Here is a 19,329-nt window from a genome sequence, read left to right on the forward strand (position 1 = left end):
TTCTCTGGGGAAATGCTGATAGTGTACCCTTGTGCATCTACTGGCTTGGGTCAGTCAGATCTCCTTGGACATACAGTCAATATATTTTAAAACCCAGTTCCTGTTTCCAGGATATTTTACATACTCTGTCCTCTTGTCTCCCATTATCAGTATGTGTTAATTCCCCTTAATTAATAAGGTAGAAATATTAGACAGTTATTGTCTAATTGTTAAGCATAACTCTACAGTTTTATCATGTATTCTATAGTTTTTGTTTTATTACAGAAAAATGTAGTGTATGTGAACAAGTTTTCCCAGAAATTGTGTCAAATTCTGATCTCAGTTGCACCCATGCCACCCCATTGACTACATTGGGGTCAAACATGTAAATGCGAATGGGTTCTGGTCAGTTACAGCACAGTTAAATTGCTATGGAAGTGTCAGAAGTTTCTAAATGTACCAGTATACTCTGAGTACATGAAACTGGATGCACAGCTTTTCATCTGTCAACTCTGATTCAGACAAGGCATTATTATGATGAAACTATATTTTATTCTCCATTTCCTTTTTAGTCACTTAAATAAGTGTCACTTCAAAGGGTTCTTTTTGCAAAAGCTGCATATCAACTAATAAACATTGAATTTAATTAATCAGTTTGTATTTTTCACATATATATGTCAAACATTTCATACAATAGCTTATTTTTAACCCATTAGCTTATTTTTTCATGTATCCCTTTATGTGTGTTTGTCTTCAAACAGGAGAAAACTATTGAATGTCATCTTTTGAAATGCACATGATTCTTTGAAATTCCAGACAGCTAAACAATCCAGCTTCTATGACCTACTAATTTCACATGTCCTTGCTGTTTCCTACATGGCAAAATCTCATCAAACAAAAGCCAATGACAACTCCACTTTTTGATGTATAATTAAAATAATACTCAGTATTTACATAACATTTTACATAGTCAAAGCATGAAATGAATGTTAATGAATTCATTTTGAAAACACCCTCGTGGTGAGGAAGGCCACCTTCCTGGTCTCCTTTACACTGATGTAAACCGAAGTAAGTCCTTTGAGACAGCGTGTAAACTGGTGGCAGAACTGGCACTGGAATGTCTGATTCTCAATACTGTGTTCAGTCCAGAAGACAATGCTGTGTTTTATAAAGAAATGTTCTTATGGTTTTTAGTGTTCAGCTCAGAAAATTCTGCTGCAGATACTTTAATTTTTTTCCATGGTTCCATCCAACACTTTTTTCCATGGTTCCAGACAACACTTTTGTTTACTGTCACCACTTTTTCAGCCAGAACTCAGTGGTTCCTATGGTAAACTGGGGTGATTCCCCCAGAAAAGGTAGCGGTATTTAAACAAACAGCAACAAAAACAGAGAAGGCAGGACTCAGAGACTGGAACTTGGAAATGATACATGTTTGCAAAGAGGAAAGACATAAAAGGACTATTGACAAGTATGTCTCCTGAAGAACAGCGTCCAGTCACATATAGGAAGGGAAATAAGTGTGTGGGATCAAGTCAAAAGACAGTTGTTCTAGAAAATATTCATGTTTATGAAGTATTTGAGTGAAACACAAGGCAGTGTGGCATAGTGAGCAATATCTTTGGATGAGGATGGAACTGGATAGATGGTAATTAAATTGTCAGAACTAGCCAACAGTAGAAAAATGTAAATTAAAATGTCATTGCAGACGTAAATATTTAATAATAATAAAATATTTGTTATATGCTCTAGGCAGCTGTTTCTGATCAGGAGAGAAAGAAAATGAAGCGAAAAGGGGACAGGTATTCTGTGCAGACATCTCTCATTGTAGCAGCACTGAAGAGATTACTACCTATTGGTCTAAATATTTGTGCACCCAGAGACCAAGAGTTAATTGCACTGGCCAAAAACAGATTCAGCATGGTAGGTCCTCTTCATGTGTTTTTTTTCTTCTAGATCTGGGGCAGTGGAGAAGTGACATTACACTGTTCCTCTAACAGAGTCCTTTGAGATTTCCCTGCTTTTCCTTGCTTTAATCCTCTCTATCCTCAGGACCTGACCCCAATGCCCATTGAGTCTTTTGATTGACCACAGTGGGATTTGAATCAGGCCCTAATGATCATGCTTAAAAGGATTAGATGGAACTCAATTTAGAGGACTATCAAAACATTCCAGAATTGATCAGTAAGAAATGTGAGACGTTCTCAAACTCTTTTCTTGGGGCTGAGTGTTCTGTCTTTGCAACCCTGCAGACAAGAGAGTAAGAAATTATGACTACAATTAAATGCAAAGCATTAAAACCTGTTTTTTATTATTTAAATGTTGATTTGTGGACATAATTGTAAGGATTCCCAGTGATAACTGAGTAGTGTACAGTACACCCTTATGTAAAAAATTACCATGGATGACCACCATGGTTATTCATGTACACCTCTTAATTTTATTTTGATTTGCTGAAAAAAATGTTTTTTTTGGATATGTTGCTTTGTGTAAGTGTATTGTTTTCTAGCTAGGCCTTGGAATGGGCAAAGATTAAACTACTTTTTTTTGGTTCAATTATAACAAAGTTATTTCTCTTGTTTGATTTTTTTTTAATGAAAAATTGCCAGTAATAGATATTAACAAACTTTGGTTAGTTAGAAATACAGATAGAAACTATAAATATACTAACATAACTGATTCCCAAATACAGTACTACTTTCACCACTCCCAATTGGTTACATAGTTTTATATTGGCCTAGAGGTTTCACTGTCATACAGATGGTGCTTTTAGAAATGATTCCACAGTCAAGTAGCTTTGTTTGACAGTGTGATCAAAATTCAGTGCAGCTGCAATGCTTTTATGTCATAGAAGCATATATGACCTTCAGACAGCTATATTGTTTAAAAATGACCGGTTTTTGATGAGGGGAAGGGAACTCAAGTCTGAGAAGACCGTCCTTCTCTGTTTAGTGGTGAGTGGGCAACAAAGAATTCCATATGGTACCATTCATTACACTGATTTGGGCAAAGGGTTCCAGACTGTATTTATGATGATGATTTTAATGCAAATGATTGTGCAACGGGCTGAATGACTATAGGTAGCTATAAATATAACTGCAGATATAAATGATGGAATCTAGACCTACTCCCGGAGAGCTAGAATGGGGTTATACCATACCCAGATACCTAAGAGATAGGCCCCGGGAGCCTTCAGTTGCACTTGGTGCAGGGTCCAGACACAAGCCTGGTCTTGCCACTCCTAGTGTATAAGAATTAAGAGGAGAGGGGACCAATGTGGACAGTGGTGCTAGACACCCCAAAGAGAGTAGGGACAAGGAGGGTCCAATGCCTCTCCTTCCTCCACACTGACAAAAACAGCTTCGTCTGTGCAGATGCAAAGAAAGCATACACCAGTGAAAGGGTGTATGTAGGGGCCACCTTATGCTCTTGCTTTCCAAATACTTGCAGTTATTGTACCAGTTTCCAGCACAATATGTTCAGGAACTGTAGCTGGTATGCAGCTCTCTTTAAGTCATTACCTACATTAGAGAAGGATAAAAGTCATAATCTTGCCCAGTGTTTGAATAAGACATCATCAGAATAATACTTTGCATTTATACAGTGCTTTTCCTCTGAGGATATCAAAGTACTTGATATGAATAATACTTAACCCTCACCACATGCCCGCTGGATAGGCAGATATTGTTATCCCCAGTGTACGGTTTGTTAAACTGAGGTACATAGCGGCTGTCAGCTGTCTAGGTCAGCACAGTTGAGTTGGGAATAGAATCCTGAAGTTCTGAGGCCTATCTTAATCCCAAGAGAATGCTCCTTAACATGGTATGCGTAGCCTAGGACGTCCCTGTTTAACACAAGTAATTGCTTTATTTCAGTGAATGTTCTGTATGATGTGTGTGATACAATGTATTTTTCCTTCACAGAAAGACACTGAAGATGAAGTTAGGGATATTATCCACAGTAATCTTCATCTGCAGGGCAAGGTAATTTAAATGCAATATTTAAGTATGCTCTTTTTCTTTTTTCTATAAAACTAACAGAAACCCTTCAGTTGTTCAAGACCAGCCAATGTGTATTTAGAATACCCTTTCTCTAGGCTGTCAAGTGTCTCAGCTTTATCTGATGTTGCCTACACGTTACTCCTAACTTATGCACCCAAAAATCCAGCTAGTTTGCTCGGAGAGTATTTGTAAATGTTCTGCCAGAAATTCAGATTAGTTGGTAGCTGCTACATTTATATTAACAGTATGTATCTGATATATAATAATGCATGGCCCTTTAGGGTGAATCTCTTATTTCATCACACTGACACCTTAAATCACCGGCTTTCTACCCTTTTTGATTTGCGGACCCCTAAAACATTTTGAATGAGGGTGCGGACCCCTTTGTAAATCTTAGACATAATCTGCAGACCCCCAGGACCCCACTGCCTTAAATGATGCAGTGTAGAGCAATGTGATATGCTCAGAGTGGATAGCAATGTGACAATTGAGACTGAAAAAGCTCTTCAATTTGTAATCTGCCATCCGGTACCTGGGTTAGAATCTGCAGAATGCTGAGGCCTCTTTATGACATTTTGGGTTACAAAGAAAGCAGAACCAGCCCTTTTGGAGTACTCCCAGTATAAGGGAGTTCCCCGGTTGGTAAAGTGTTGCCACAATGACACTACACTGCCCCTGCTTTGCAGCCCTGGAATAGAGGGTGTGATAGAAAAAGGGAAGTGTGGCTAGAGCACATTGGCCCAGGAGAAGCTACAAACTGACACAAAGTACGGTAGACTTGAGGTGCTCTAATTTTTTCCAGGGCTGGAGGCTCAAATTTGATTTAAACTCACTTTTGCCTCCCTCCCCAAGGAACAGCAGATTTGGCTCAATGAGTCGAAGTGTTTAGTTTTTTAACATTAACTCAGGCACAAAGAAAGAATAAGTGTTTGCCACATTTGTGAAATGATTGGAATGAATTTTCAAAAGCATGAATGTGACTTATTAGCCAGAATCTCATTTTCAAAGTAATTTAGGCACCTAAGAAAAAAGTCAAGAGCCCAGGGATTTGGGAGCCTAGGTCTCATTTTTAAAACAGCTTTGTGTTTAGGAGCCTAAATCCGATTGAAAGTCAATGGGATTTAGGCATTTATGTACCAAAATAATGTAAGGAGCTTGTCTTATTGAAAGCTGTGATAAATAAAGTGGGGGATAGCTCCCTTTGATGGACACCCAACCAGCCAGTTAGCTGTAAAATCCCTCTTGGTAGCTGTTCTTTACTTGCTTTACCTGTAAAGGGTTAAAAAGTCCCCCAGGTAAAGAAAAAAAAGTGGGCACCTGACCAAAAGAGCCAGTGGGAAGGCTAGAACTTTTTAAGATGGGGAAAGAAACTTTCCCTTTGTCTGTTGTTCTCTGGGCTGAAGGGACACAGAGCAGCAACGCTGTGTAAGGTTTGAACCAGGTATGAAAAAGTAACTTCCATACCTAGAAGAAATAATTTGGATAGGGAATGTTTAGTTAGACGCTATCAGGTTTATTTCTTATTTTGGCTTGTGGATATCCTCTGTGCTAACCCCTGATGCTTTTGTTTGCTTGTAACGTTTAAGCTGTACCCCCAAGAAAGCTAGTTTGGGTGCTTAATTTTTGGAATTGCTCTTTGAAAATCCAGGAAAAGCCTAAGTTCCAGATGTGTATTTTTTCTTTTTGTTTTTAATAAAATTTACCTTTTTTAAGAACAGGATGGGATTTTTGGTGTCCTAAGAGGTTTGTGCATATTGTTTGATTAGCTGGTAGCCCCAGCTAATTTCCTTTGTTTTCTTTCTCAGCTCTTCCCTGGGGGGAAGGAGGGGTGAAAGGGTTTGAGGGTACCCCACAGGGAGGAATTGCCAAGTGCTCCTTACTGGGTTCAAAGGGGTTTTTTTTTTTGCATTTGGGCAGTGGTAGTGTTTATCAAGCCAAGGTCAGAGAGAAGTTGTAACCCTGGGAGTGTAATATAAGCCTGGAGTGGCAAGTATTAATTTTTAGAATCCTTGCGGACCCCCACCTTCTGCACTTGGAGTGACAGAGTGGGGATTCAGCCTTGACAAAAGCCTGTGGGACTTAAGAACCTAAATAGGTATGTCACTTTTGAAAATGGGAGCTAGGCTCCTAAATAACTTAAGTGAGTTTGAAATTACCGTGGATCTTCTTGATAATATTTCTTACATTGTCCTGTGTTGTTTGTATAGCACTGAAGTGTAATGATGTAAGATTTATGGATGGTGGGAATACTGGGAATCTCACAAGACTAAGGTGTATATCTTAGTATGATTTAAAAACACACCAAATTTTAAGGTCCAATATCTTGTTGACTCTGTAGGACTAGACACTGAAAGCTTATACCATTTGAGGCAGGAGATTCCCAGTTTCCCCAGAGGTAGCAGTACCATCTTCTAAGCCGGAAAGTGCCTAAGATAATGGCCCTTTTAGATATGGAAAAGCTATTTAACTTTGAGGAGCAAAGAGGAATATGCAATCTGAGAGGGCAATGAAAAAGGAATTCTGGAGATCCTTGGTAAAACTCATGCAAAATGGCTGTTAAATAAACGACCTGGCAGATTTCAAATTGGCGTGTTTATTGCATAATTTTATGCATAAAGTTGAGCAGCGTTTTTTCCCTAATGAGAAGAGGTATTTCTATCCTGACATTTTCAATCCATTCTATGATTTTTCCAGTTCTAAGTGTTGTTCATTTCATGCTGATTTCTAGCTCTGAGTCTACCATTTCCAGTAGTTTTTGTGTGATCAATTTCCAGTTCATTTCTTCTGGGTTTTATTTTGTATGCCCCCATTAAGATGTTTGCATTCATTATTGACTTAAGATAATGACACTTACTAATACCTTGACCTCAGCCTATGCTTTCACTCAAGAAACTTCCTTTTCTTAGTGTGAAGTCTGCTGCTGTTTAGCATACTGTGTCCTGTGTTTGAAACCCATTGAAAGAAAATGATTTCTTGATTTCTCCTATTAATGAAATCCAAGCTTGTCTTGGTGGTAAAGGCTAGAGTAACCTCAGTGAATCTAAAGTAAAAGAATAGATTTTCCATTGACAAACTCTCCAGGGATGTGCTTTTCTTTTCCTATTTGCAAAATGGTTTTGAGGATGAGGAGGAGAGTTTGGATTAGAACGATAGTGTTTGCTCACCATAATGAATAAAGTTTATCCTAAATCAATATGCATCTCTCATCACTAGACAGTGGAAACTATATTTTCAAACTGTTCCTTTAAACTGCATGTAAAAAATGTGTAGTTACAATTGTAACTTCATATTAAATACAAGACCCTAATTTTTAAAACTTGTTCTTCTTAAACACTTTTGTGCCTCATAGCCTTAAAGAACTTTCTTTCTGAAACCAATAAACACTGTCAAATTTTAAAAGGAGATTTTAGTTTAAAATGTATGATTCCTTTGCATTAATTAACACTTCTAAAATATTATATTTGAATGACTTGCCCTGATATTAATTACACTAAAGCATATTTACAATTTTCAAAATGAGCAGAACTATCTGTGTAGGTAATTTCATGTTTCTCCGAGTTTATTAACCTTCGGTTATGCTAAGGCTTCAGGTATCCCTGACACCTTCAAAAAATCTTGTTTCTATTGTAATAGAGAATGGCAGATTACTTGTTTTTCTCATGGAATTGCCTGTTTTTCTTTCTCAACCTAGATCCACATGTGAGAAACATAGGCCTAGTGATCCAGGATCTCTTATGTTAGGACTTATTTCTATTTTTGGGAAGCTGCTTTTCTCAGCTGACTCTCATTCCTTGTGGGAAGGCTAATTTTCTGGCTTGCAGAAAGTTCCTCCACAACAGCAGCATTATTTTCTTAATAAATGTTTTATAGTGTTGCCCAAATGGTATTACTTACACTTCTCACTTGATACCATGTTCTGTGCAATAATTCTCCTAATGCTTAAATGTAATTTTCTGTTTGTTTCATTTCACTTTGTTAGTTTGCATTGGTTGAGGACCTTCTTAGATAAATTGTCTCTTTTGTTTTATATGTTGCATTGTCCATAGCATTCGTCTTCCCCTGTCCTCACTGTTTCTGCCTTCCCTTTCCTTGCATGCCTGCATGCTATTACTCAGTACCAAGCCTTTCTTTCAAGAAATTGCTGACAAGACTCATCATCATTTTGACATGGATGAAGATCCAGTCACCAAAGTCTTACTCCAAGCATGCTAACTCGATCCTTGAAATATCAACCATTTGTGTCCATAGAAAACTACCTAAACAAAAGAGCTTGCTTGAAAGCAGTGGGCCCTCAATTCAAAAGACAACTCTGCCTGCAATTAATAAGTCCTTGGTGGACTATGCAGTCATGATGATCCAATCATATGCCCACACAAAGACTGTGGTGGATGTGACCGCTGTTAAGAAATGCAAAAACCTAAAGGTAGATTCTAGGATATAATCAATTATTACTGAGCAAACCTATAAGTTTATAATAATTTGAGCACACTTATAGCGCTTTTCATCCATACATCATAAAAGTGTTGTAAAGGTGAGTAAGCATTATTATCCCCATTTTAGGCATAGACAAATAAAGTGGCTTGCCCAAAGTGACACACAGTTGATGGCAGAGCCAGGAATAGAACCCAGGTTCATAACTCTCAGTAAAATCTGTTATCAGATGTACCAGGCTGCCTTGCTATCACCAATGTCACTTACACAAAAATTAGTGATAGCTGTGTGTGTGAAGTGTTTCAAGCGTCAATGTTTATTAGCACAAATACTGGGGTGACAAAAGAACTAAAGTGAGATTGCTAATTTTGGTGTAAAATTGCAAATCATTGAAATGCAGAAAACTACTTATTTCCCTTAAAATTACATCTACAATAGAAACAAATAGTGAAAAGAACACTTTTGCTTTGTACATCAGGCTACATTTTTTAATCTTTTAATCTTTTTTAATTTTACTACTGTCATGTTAGAAATTTGCCATTAACGATAAAAGGTAAAATTCAAGAAAACAATCAAAAGCAAGTCAAAAATCTTTAATCTTGTTCACTGCTAATGTGCAAAGACTATAAATAAAGTCATAATGAAAAGCAGTATAGTTGGAAGTGCTAAGCAATGCCAAATGCAGCAGCATAGTCAGTACTCTTTGATTTGATGTTGAGACAAACGTATAAAAGTTTCTCTACAACGTAGTATTTTGCTGTACATCCCATATAAACAATGCTTATCACGTTTTCTGCTGGTGGTGATTTGTTCCTAATGACTGGGCATCCTCCTTGGTATATTATCTCTTTAGACCCCTTTAAGCGTTCAAGAAACTTTCAGCAAATGAGTAGCCAAGTAGTTCTATTTGCATACATTGCTTTACAAGGAACAGTGCCACATTACAGCAGTACCGGCTGCTACAGTTAGACACTCAAAAGGAAAGGTTTACCAAAAGAAAAAGACCTTCTGTTGTCTTAGAAGCAGTGTTAATAATACTTCGTAAACTGTTTGACCCTTGTGTTTGGAGTACTTTGTTTAGATTATGTGTGAAATATCTTGTTCTTGCAGCTCGAGGATCCTGCCATTAGGTGGCAGATGGCCCTTTACAAAGATTTACCAAACAGGACCGAAGATACTTCAGATCCAGAGAAGACCGTGGAAAGAGTTCTGCATATAGCTAATGTACTTTTCCACCTGGAACAGGTTAGATTTTTTTCAGTCCTATAACATCCTACTTTAAAAAGCAGATGATAGGAAGTATTTGCAATCACAGGTAATGTTTCACACTCTTAACTGTGGGTTAAAAAAAGAATCCTCTGCTTAGACCAGAGGATCTCAAATGTTTTCATAGTATGAACCATCTCTTAACAGACAGATTAGCTTCTGGCAATCTTCATCCTTCGTGATCACATAAATTCCTTGCAGCATCTCCAGTAATTGTTTGCCTGGAAAAGTATTATTAGGAAAGTGTATTTTTAACTCTTTTAGTGCCTTTTAGCTGGCACGATCGGACCAGCCATCTGTCTATTCACCACCAAAAAATGCTCCACAGACTTCTGATGGTCTGTGGACCATGATTTGATAAACATTATGTTAAATAACAAAATATGGAAGTTTCTCAAGATCAGTACATTTTTCATTTTGTTCCCCATTAGTATTTCCTGGACCCAGTAGATTTTCTACGTAGAAGGATACTTAATCTCAAACTGCCCAAACCTCTGGTAACAAGCTGTATATTAATATGAAGTTTGGCTATTCAGATTATCAATAGATTTCTTGTCCTGTTGTAATCTTAAAGAACTAATTACTGTAAACTGTTTTTTCAAATAGCTTTTAAAAGAGATACCCTGTTGATAAAGTATCTGTTATAACTTTCAAAATCCGGGTGAGGGCTGCTGGTAAAATGAATCTGAGTAAATATATGTACATTTAAAAATAATTAAATTTCCTGTGAAATACAATAAACTCTTGATTATCCAAACTGCTTGGCAACACAAGCTATGTTCTGATAATAATTCCACAAACTGTTACTCAATAGACAGGAGTCAGATTCACTCTTGCTGGTACAGAAATGGGTACAGACTACACTGTTCAGTGCTAGTTTGGCCTGCTGCACTCCAGTGGGGATTCAAATGAGAACGTCTGCCGGGGTCTGCATTGAAGCCTACTGGCAAAGTGCCTAGGGGATATGTTTAGTGAGTGCATTCTCCTTATGCCCTTACTGTAGTACCTCCCATTTTGGGGGCTTCCTTAAGTTATGCACGTATCCTTTCTCCCTCTACCACTTTTTGCCATTTGTATCTCTGGGTGAGTTTGGCCCAGAAAGCCCATAAAATGAGGGTATATGCTGGACAGATGTACAATTCAGTGACCCTAGATCATAACTTCAAATGATGGGACATGGAAGAATAAAAGGTATTTGAGACCTCAATGCTAGTAGATGGTTTTGTGGATAATTTACACTATACATAGTTTTTGGTCAGTGAAGGAAGCCCCCCTTTGGGCTGTATGCTTCCAGTTTATAATATGGAAGACTTTACACTTAGAGTTTAAAATATGAGTTTGCATAATGAATGAGTTTAAAGGTTTACCTACTGATTTATTTTTTATTATTTGCATTACTTTAGTGCCGAGGGAACCCAACAGAGATTGGGGCCCATTGTAGATTCCAAGGCCAGAACGGACCGTTGTGATCATCTAGTCTGACCTCCTATATAGCATAGGCCAAAGAATTTCCCCAAAATAATTCCTAGAGCAGATTTTTTTAGAAAAACATCCAATCTTGATTTAAAAATTGTCAGAGGTGGAGAATCCACCATGATCCTTGGTAAATTGTTCCAGTGGTTAATTGCTCTCACCATGAAACATTTATGCCTTACTTCCAGTCTGAATTTATCTATCTTCAACTTCCAGCCATTGGGTCATGTTATATCTTTAGAGGTATGTTTGTGAAATATTATAATTTAGAGAGGCTCCCTCAGAAGGGGCAGTATTATGAATATAGGAATTTTGAAATGTGCCCTGGAAGCAGGGGGTTGAGAACAAAGGGTAACTGTGTACAGTAGTTCAACATGGATGCGCTTTAGGTTTTAATAAAAGTTTTATTCCTTACTCATTCACTGGTTTGTTATTTAATGAATCCCAGGATCCTTACAATACCTTTCTCTGCTAGACTGAAGAGCTCATCATTATATATTTGTTCCCCATGTAGATATTTATTGACTGTAATGACTATAAGGCATGTTTTCTAATCCTTTAATTATTCTCGAGGCTCTTTGAACCCTCTCCAATTTTTCAACATCCTTCTTGAATTGTGGGCATCAGAACTGGACACACTATTCCAGCAGTGGTCACATCAGCACCAAATACAGAGGTAAAATAACCTTTGTACTCCTCCTTGAGACTCCCCTGTTTATGCATCCCAGGATTGCATTAGCTCTTTTGGCCACAGCATCCCACTGGGAGCTCATGTTCAGCTGATTATCCACCATGACCCCCAAATCTTTTTGAGAGTCTCTGCTTCCCAGGATAGAGTCCTCCATTCTGTAAGTATGGCTTATATTTTTTTGTTCATAGATGCATAGTTTTACATTTAGCTATATTAAAACGCATAGTGTTTGCTTGTGCCCAGTTTTTCAAGCACTCTTAAGTCACTCTGAATCAGTGACTATCTTCTTCATTATTTACCACTCCAGCAATTTTTGTGTCATCTACAAACTTTCAGTGATGATTTTATGTTTTCTTCCAGGCCATGGATAAAAATGTTAAATAGCGTAGGGCCAAGAACCAATCCTTGTGGAACCCCACTGGAAACACACCTTCTTGATGATGATTCTCCATTTACGGTTATATTTTGAGACCTATCAGTTAGCCAGTTTTTAATCCATTTGATGTGTGTCATGTTAATTTTACGTGATTGTTTTTTAATCAACATGTGTGTTACTAAGTCACGTGCCTTACAGAAGTCTTAAGTATATTACGTCAACATTACTATCTTTATCAATCAAACTTGTAACTTCATAAAAAAAATCAAGTCAATTTAACATGACTATTTTCCATAGACCATGTTAATTTGCATTAATTACATAACCTTCCTTTAATTCTTTATTACTCGAGTTCCGTATCAGCTGCTCCATTATCTTGCCCAGGGTCAATGTCTGACTGACAGGCCTATAATTACCTGGGTCATCCTGGTTACCCTTTTTAAAAATTGGCACAACATTAGCTTACTTCTAGTCTTCTGGAACTTCCCCAGTGCTCCAAACCATATTGAAAGTCAGCATTGACGGTCCAGTGATCTCCTCAGTCCGCTCTTTTAAAACTCTTGGATGCAAGTTATCTGGACCTGCTTATTAAAAATGGCTAACTTTAATAGCTTCTGTTTATCATTGTCTGGAGGTACTAGTGGGATGCAAATGGTGTCGTCATCATCATAATCATATGATGAGAATATCATCTCTTTCCCAAATATGGATCAGAAATATTTATTGAACACTTCTGTCTTTTCTGCATTATTATTGATAATTCTATCATTTCCATCTAGTAATAGACCAATACCATTGTCAGGATTCTTTTAGTTCCTAAAATATCTTGAAAACTCCTTCTTACTGTCCTTAACTCTGCAGGCTGTAGAGTTCTTCTTGTGTCACTTGGCTTCCCCTGTCAGTTTTTCACAAATTGTGAGAAGCACTGTACAAAACACAGTAAGAGACTATTTCGTCCCTGAAGAGATAGCAGTCTAAGTAGACAAGAGGAAAGGAATATACCATACAAGCAGAATGAGCAATGATGATTGACAAATGTAATGTTCACTAAAAAAAGAGGCGAAGGAAAGGAGAAGGTACATGGAAGTGAGGTATAAAGGGACTAGGAGAAAAGAGAAGAGCCAGGGAAGAAGGAGGGCAGATGTAGTGAGGCTAAAGTGAGGAGGCTGTAAGTGAAGGAGTTGTACCTAACAGCCACTTGGGGAAAAGGATGTCCAGAGTGAAAACTGAAATAATCAATCAGGCACTGATGAGGTCATCAGGGTTCAAAGGTCCCTGCTGCAGCTGCTTTTCTCTGCCCCTGCTGGCCAGGTTTCTGGGAGGCCCCTCTCAGGAGGTTTTTTCTTCTGCAAGCTCCCATGACTGGTGGGAAGGAGTGAGACCAGATTGGTCTTGTTGTCCTAGAACTGGGTATCTCCCTGCAGTTTTGCGTCTGGGTCCTGAGATAACCTTGGTAAGTCCAGCTGGGTCTCAGCTCCCCTCTTTTCCCATAGTGCAGCTGTACCACCTGCAGCTGCTTGCATCTGTTCCTGATGGCTGAGTTTCTGGGAGTACTCTCCCAGCAGTTTCTTTCTTTGCTGAACTCGTGGCTGCAGGAGGGGTGGGATCTCACAGCTCCCTGAAAGGGCAGGAAGAGCTCTCCTGCAAGTTGATAGATTTTATGCTAAATTTCAGAAGTTAGGTAGTGTTACAGATTCATCTGAAATTCCTTCCCAAGAGAATGACAATATTTCATCTTAATCAGCCCACGAACCCCAACAGTTTGTCCAAGTCATCATGCACAATCTGGCAGGTCCTTCTTTACGAATTAGATGTTGAAAAATCATTTGAGTGTACTACACTAAAATCCACATCGTGTTTTGTTTTGCTTCTACAATAGGTCAAGCTGCATACAGGGAAACCATGTCTAAATAGCAGTCTGACTGCATCAGTCATTGCAGTTTTCTCACAGGCCTGAAACTAGCGGGTATGTTAATGCGCGCACAAAAGTGTCAGAGTTGGTAGCTAGCCTCAGATATGTTTCTGTCCAGGAGATTTACAGGTAAACCACATACAGTTCTCTATATAATTACAAAGAATTATTGCTTGGATAGCATCGTGGCTTGAATTCTGGTTCCAGAAGTACGTCAGCTCTTTCAGATCATACCCTGCTAATGCATTTTTAGGATGCTTCTGTGATTAGTCATTAGCTGGAGAAGACTGCAGTAGCACCACCAGGGAGGAGGAAACTGCTCCTTCACAGGGAGGAAGCTGGCTCCTGGTACTTCTGAGAATAGGACAAGAAGAAAAAAACTTTAATTAATTGTAGCAAAGACAATTTAGGTTGGGCATTAGAAAAAACTTCCTAACTGTAAGAGTAGTTAAGCACTGGAACAAATTGCCTAGGGAGGTTGTGGCATTTCCATCATTGAAGGTTTATAAAAACAGGTTAGACAAACACATGTCAGTGATGGTTTAGATGAGTGGTTCTCAAAGACGGTCTGCCACTTGTTCAGGGAAAGCCCCTGGTGGGCCGGATTGGTTTGTTTACCTGCTGCGTCCGCAGGTTTGGCTGATCGCGGCTCCCACTGGCTGTGGTTCGCCGCTCCAGGCCAGTGGGGGCTGCGGAAAGGGCGGCCAGCACGTTCCTTGGCCTGCACCGCTTCCCGCCCCCCCCCATTGGTCTGGAGCAGCGAACCCCGGTCAGTGGGAGCCGTGATCAGCCGAACCTGCGGACGCGGCAGGTAAACAAACCAATCCAGCCCACCAGGGGCTTTCCCTGAACAAGTGTGGGACCGGCTTTGCAAACCACTGGTTTAGATAATACTTAATCCTCACTCAGTGCAAGGGACTGGACTAGATGAGCTGTTGAGGTCCCTTCCAGTCCTACATTTCTATGATTCTATGATATTTTACATCTGTTAAGAAGTGTTTTATAATTCTCGTCATTAAAATCCTCTGATCTTGTTATTTTTTCTGTTAGTGATATATTTCTTAAGTTGAGATGCAATTAAAATATGTCTGTTTCTGGTTTCAGTTTTATTATTATTATGTTTAATAGCAACATATATTAGGGCACTACTTGCATTTTTTTAGATCCCAGGAATAGGGTTATATTAGAAAAAAAATACCTTTGAAAAAAGGAAAAATACCTGTAATATTTGTTCTCAGAAGTTATTGTAGTTATTATACTAGGTGCCAATTTACTCACCCATTTCACCCATCTATTTTCCCTGCAGTGTTGGTGATATTTATCATTACTTTCCTCAGAAAATGAGTTGACTATTAAAGGCATTTGGGGCCATTGCTGTTCCTCAGTAGATACTACTTTTTGATGAGGCAGTGTAGTAGCTTTAAAATTAGAACTAGGAGAGTATTCAGTAGCTTTATTCTGAAAAATTGGACCCAAGGGTGGGAGTCTTTTTATAGTAACTTATCTCCTGAGATCAGAGAGGCAGCTATTAGAAACAACTACTGGTAATAGTAATTTTCTTTATTACAATGTAATTCAAAATGATGAGTTATCTCAGTGACTTCTCATGAAAGTTTGGGAATTTTCATCATTTCAAATTTAACCACAATAACTTTCCCTCTTTGTTTCAATAATATTTTAAATTTTTTTCAGCAAACATAATCACAGACATTTGGTTTTCTTCAAGTTCTTGTCTTCTTCCTGTGTTTAGCTGAGTTGATTGTGCCCTTGGAGATTGAGCGGCATGTGCAAAGTCGCACAATTCACCATTGGGATCTGCCCACCTTAGAATCCAACCAGTATTTATATTCTTTTGTTTTCTAGTACTTTGCTTTATATTATAAGTTCATGTGACCTTTTTTTATTAGCATTATAATAGATAATAAACTATAGCCCACATTCTCTAGTGAGGTCAAGCTGTGCATGGTATAGGACCCAAGAGGGACTTTTATATCTGCCCAGCCTTGACGTGGACTGGAGGTTCACTGAAGTCTCACTGTTCCTGGCTGAGGCAATAGGAATAACTGAAAATTCTAAATACGGACCTCTTCACGCATTTTTCATTCACTGGATTATATTTGAGAGTCTATTTCCCCCGCCTAATTTACCGTGCTCCGCTTAAAGTAAATATAAGTGGTAAGCTTCTCTGGTCCACTGAATGTACATTGCACAGCTCAGTCTGTACAACGTTGACTGCAACTGGCCAAAAACGTCTAGCAATGAATTCTCTCTGTTCAGGAGTTTGGTTTCATGATGCACATTAGTTAGATTTAGTATCTGTATCCATTTATGGCCTGATCCTGCAAACACTCTACTAATCAATGTGAATTCTGGTCCCACTTCAGCAAATTACTCAGGGCTTATCTACACAAACAATTAATTCATGGCCAGCTGGGGTGTGAACCTGCCTCACACTAGCTTGCTGTGGACTAACTGTCCACATGGACCCTGCTGATGCCTTTTAACAATCTGTTAATTCACTTTGATCTAGTTCTCTTTGAAACAGAAGATCAAAGCACACTAACAAACAGTTGTATCAGCAGGGTCTATGTAGACATTCCATGTCAGGCTAGTGCAGGGTAGATTCGTACTGCAACTTGCCAGGAACTAAATGTTTGTGTACATAAGCCCTTAAGCACAGCCTAACTTTAAACAAGTGAATAGTCCCATGGATGTCAAGAGACTAAGGAACCTTGCTGAATTGGGATTCTCTGTTACTTTAAATTTTTCTAACACTCCTACACTAAAGTAACTGTAAAACCCAAATCCACATCCTGTTTTGGACCCACTGAGATCATTACTTGAGACTCTCTCTCCTTCACACCAGTAGCTGCCCTTTACCATTCAGCCCTAAAAGAAATCTGTGTATTTTTTTAAACTGACCAGTCAGCATACATCCCTGCTCTTATTTTCTAATGTATTTCTCTTTAAATTCACATTATGTTTCATTGTGTGGCCTTGTGTATTTTATTCTCTTTATGTATTTCATATACATTTGCTTCCCTCATTTAAATGGGTAGTTCCATTTCTTTAATCTTGTGTGAAAAATATTAGCCATGGGAGCAATCAGTTCCATTAATTCTTATGGTACTTCGTTATAGCCCAGCAAATCCCAGTGCTTTCCAGATGTCATTATGCAGAAAGCTTTGCCTGTTGCATCTGCAGGGAGGTGCCATCAGGTTTTTCTCTTTCGTGCATGTCTAATTTTTTCTATTTTTATTACTTCCAGCGATCTTCTAAAATGCGCCAGAGATTTTTCTGTTTGGGAAGTATAGAGAGTTTTATTGTAGTTTGTAAATATATCATTAATGAGTTTCACATTGGGGTGTGCTTGGCTGAGTATTAATAGCTCTGATGGCTTCATTTTGTTTTGTGGTTCTCAGTATGAATGCAATAGAGTGATTTGTTTCATACCCTTTCTCATAACAACTTTGGTTCACTTTTACTCATTCTTTTGGAAGGGGCTGTGGCATTTAATCTGTCTTTCACTGAGATTAATTCTTCTCCACTGTGCTGTGGATGCCCTGTAATTTCTTTGCCTGTTAAATTAAGTGATTCCATTCACAGCTGCTAGGTGTGTTGTTCGTGAGTTTTATTTATTTTGAATGGGTCACTAAACTAATAAAATACTGTTTGATAACTGCTTTCCCTAAATTCAATTTTGTATCCTTAAAAATGTTCTCATTGTCATGCATTTCAAAGTACTATGGTTTCCTTTATTATGCATGAGAGCATCAAACCTTTCATTAAGGTGACATTTAACTTCCATTGTCCTTTTTGATGATGTGAGGAGGTAGAGAAACTGAATACACTGGCGCACAGTCAAACAGCATGATGACTCTGTCTGAATTGGTGGTCCATGGGAAAAAAAATAGATTCTTGAGTAAGAATTACATAGTTTTGAGTAGAATAAAATAATTGTTTTAGGAGAAAATGTTAACTGATATGTCACAAAGAAAGCTATGTTAATTTCCAGCATTCACAGGCACAACTGAGGTGTTTTAGGTCTCCCTATGTTCATCCTGACCATTCATGCTTAAGGAAGGGGATACAGGGTTACTGGGATAGATAGATAGGTTCATTACTTTTCAGTGCTGCCAGCCACAGCACGTGTAGTTAGAGTAGTATAAACAGAGACATTTTAAACATAAGTAAAAGTAATTTCTTTTTCATTGAATTCCAGTATTACATGAGAGATGGCCTCAGTGTCATACTCTAGTTCAAATGGCCTAGGGTTAGGGTAAGAGTAAAGGAGGAAAATAATGCAGAGTCCAGACGGGACATTGAATCATGTCGGTCACATAATATTTGTCTGGTCACTTGAATAATGTGTAGAAAACATTTTTGCCAGTTACTTTCTGTTATCTGTTCTCTGACTGTGCCCCGGTTAGTTTTTTATTAAAAGTCAGTCACGGAAAAGAAGCATTGTTTATTTTTCATTGTGTAATTTGTCTACCAGGTTGAGCATCCTCAGAGGTCCAAAAAGGCAGTGTGGCACAAACTGCTGTCCAAACAGAGAAAAAGAGCAGTAGTGGCCTGCTTTAGAATGGCTCCATTATATAATCTGCCAAGGTAAGAATGATGTGGCAAGCTTCAAACACAGGAAAATACACATACCAAGGTTCTATAACGTTGCTTTCTGTTTTTATCTCCGAAATGAAAATGTACAATGATTTATTACATTCTTGTCATATGTCTTTTGAAAAGAGCTGCTAAAAGTGCTAAGCGAAAAAAAGCTGATCATGATTTTCCCTTCTCTGTGAACCCTTCTGTTACATTCCTCTGGGTATAAATTTTCTTTCCTATTGGTCTGCTTTTACACCCAAATGCAATGATCGAGCTCATGGCCCAAACACAGGATTGTGTACCCTACTCCTCCTTGTGTAGCAGAAGTACAGAATCCATGACTCGAGAAATCTCAGTGGCTGTGGAGGAAGGATTTTCCCCTAGACACATTGTTGTTTGGCCGAGTCCAGCTAAAAGTATTTCTAGAATGTGTGTGTCCATTGTACAGCATGCTACCACCTCCAAGAAATCAGTTGGCCTGTTGCCAAGCTCAGTCAGGAAAAGGGAATTCTGTATCAAGCACAAAAGCCATGACAATTGCAGAGGCTGAGTCTGTGATTCCGCCCCAAGGAAGGTGGCAATGGTTTGGGCTGTC

At 38.5% G+C, this 19,329-nt stretch overlaps 1 protein-coding gene across 1 annotated transcript in view; it reads left to right on the top strand.

Annotated features, from left to right (window-relative positions):
* The window catches only part of RYR2 (ryanodine receptor 2), a 698,126-nt gene that overhangs the window by 554,871 nt on the left and 123,926 nt on the right, over positions 1–19,329 (top strand). Inside the window, exons 71-75 of the mRNA XM_074948896.1 lie at positions 1,732–1,902; positions 3,903–3,962; positions 9,522–9,656; positions 17,398–17,432; positions 18,627–18,740. Of these exons, the coding sequence (XP_074804997.1) occupies positions 1,732–1,902; positions 3,903–3,962; positions 9,522–9,656; positions 17,398–17,432; positions 18,627–18,740 (515 nt within the window). The remainder of the gene's footprint in view (positions 1–1,731; positions 1,903–3,902; positions 3,963–9,521; positions 9,657–17,397; positions 17,433–18,626; positions 18,741–19,329) is intronic.

This window comes from Natator depressus, chromosome 3, assembly GCF_965152275.1.
Source record: "Natator depressus isolate rNatDep1 chromosome 3, rNatDep2.hap1, whole genome shotgun sequence".
Lineage (NCBI taxonomy): Eukaryota > Metazoa > Chordata > Testudines > Cheloniidae > Natator > Natator depressus.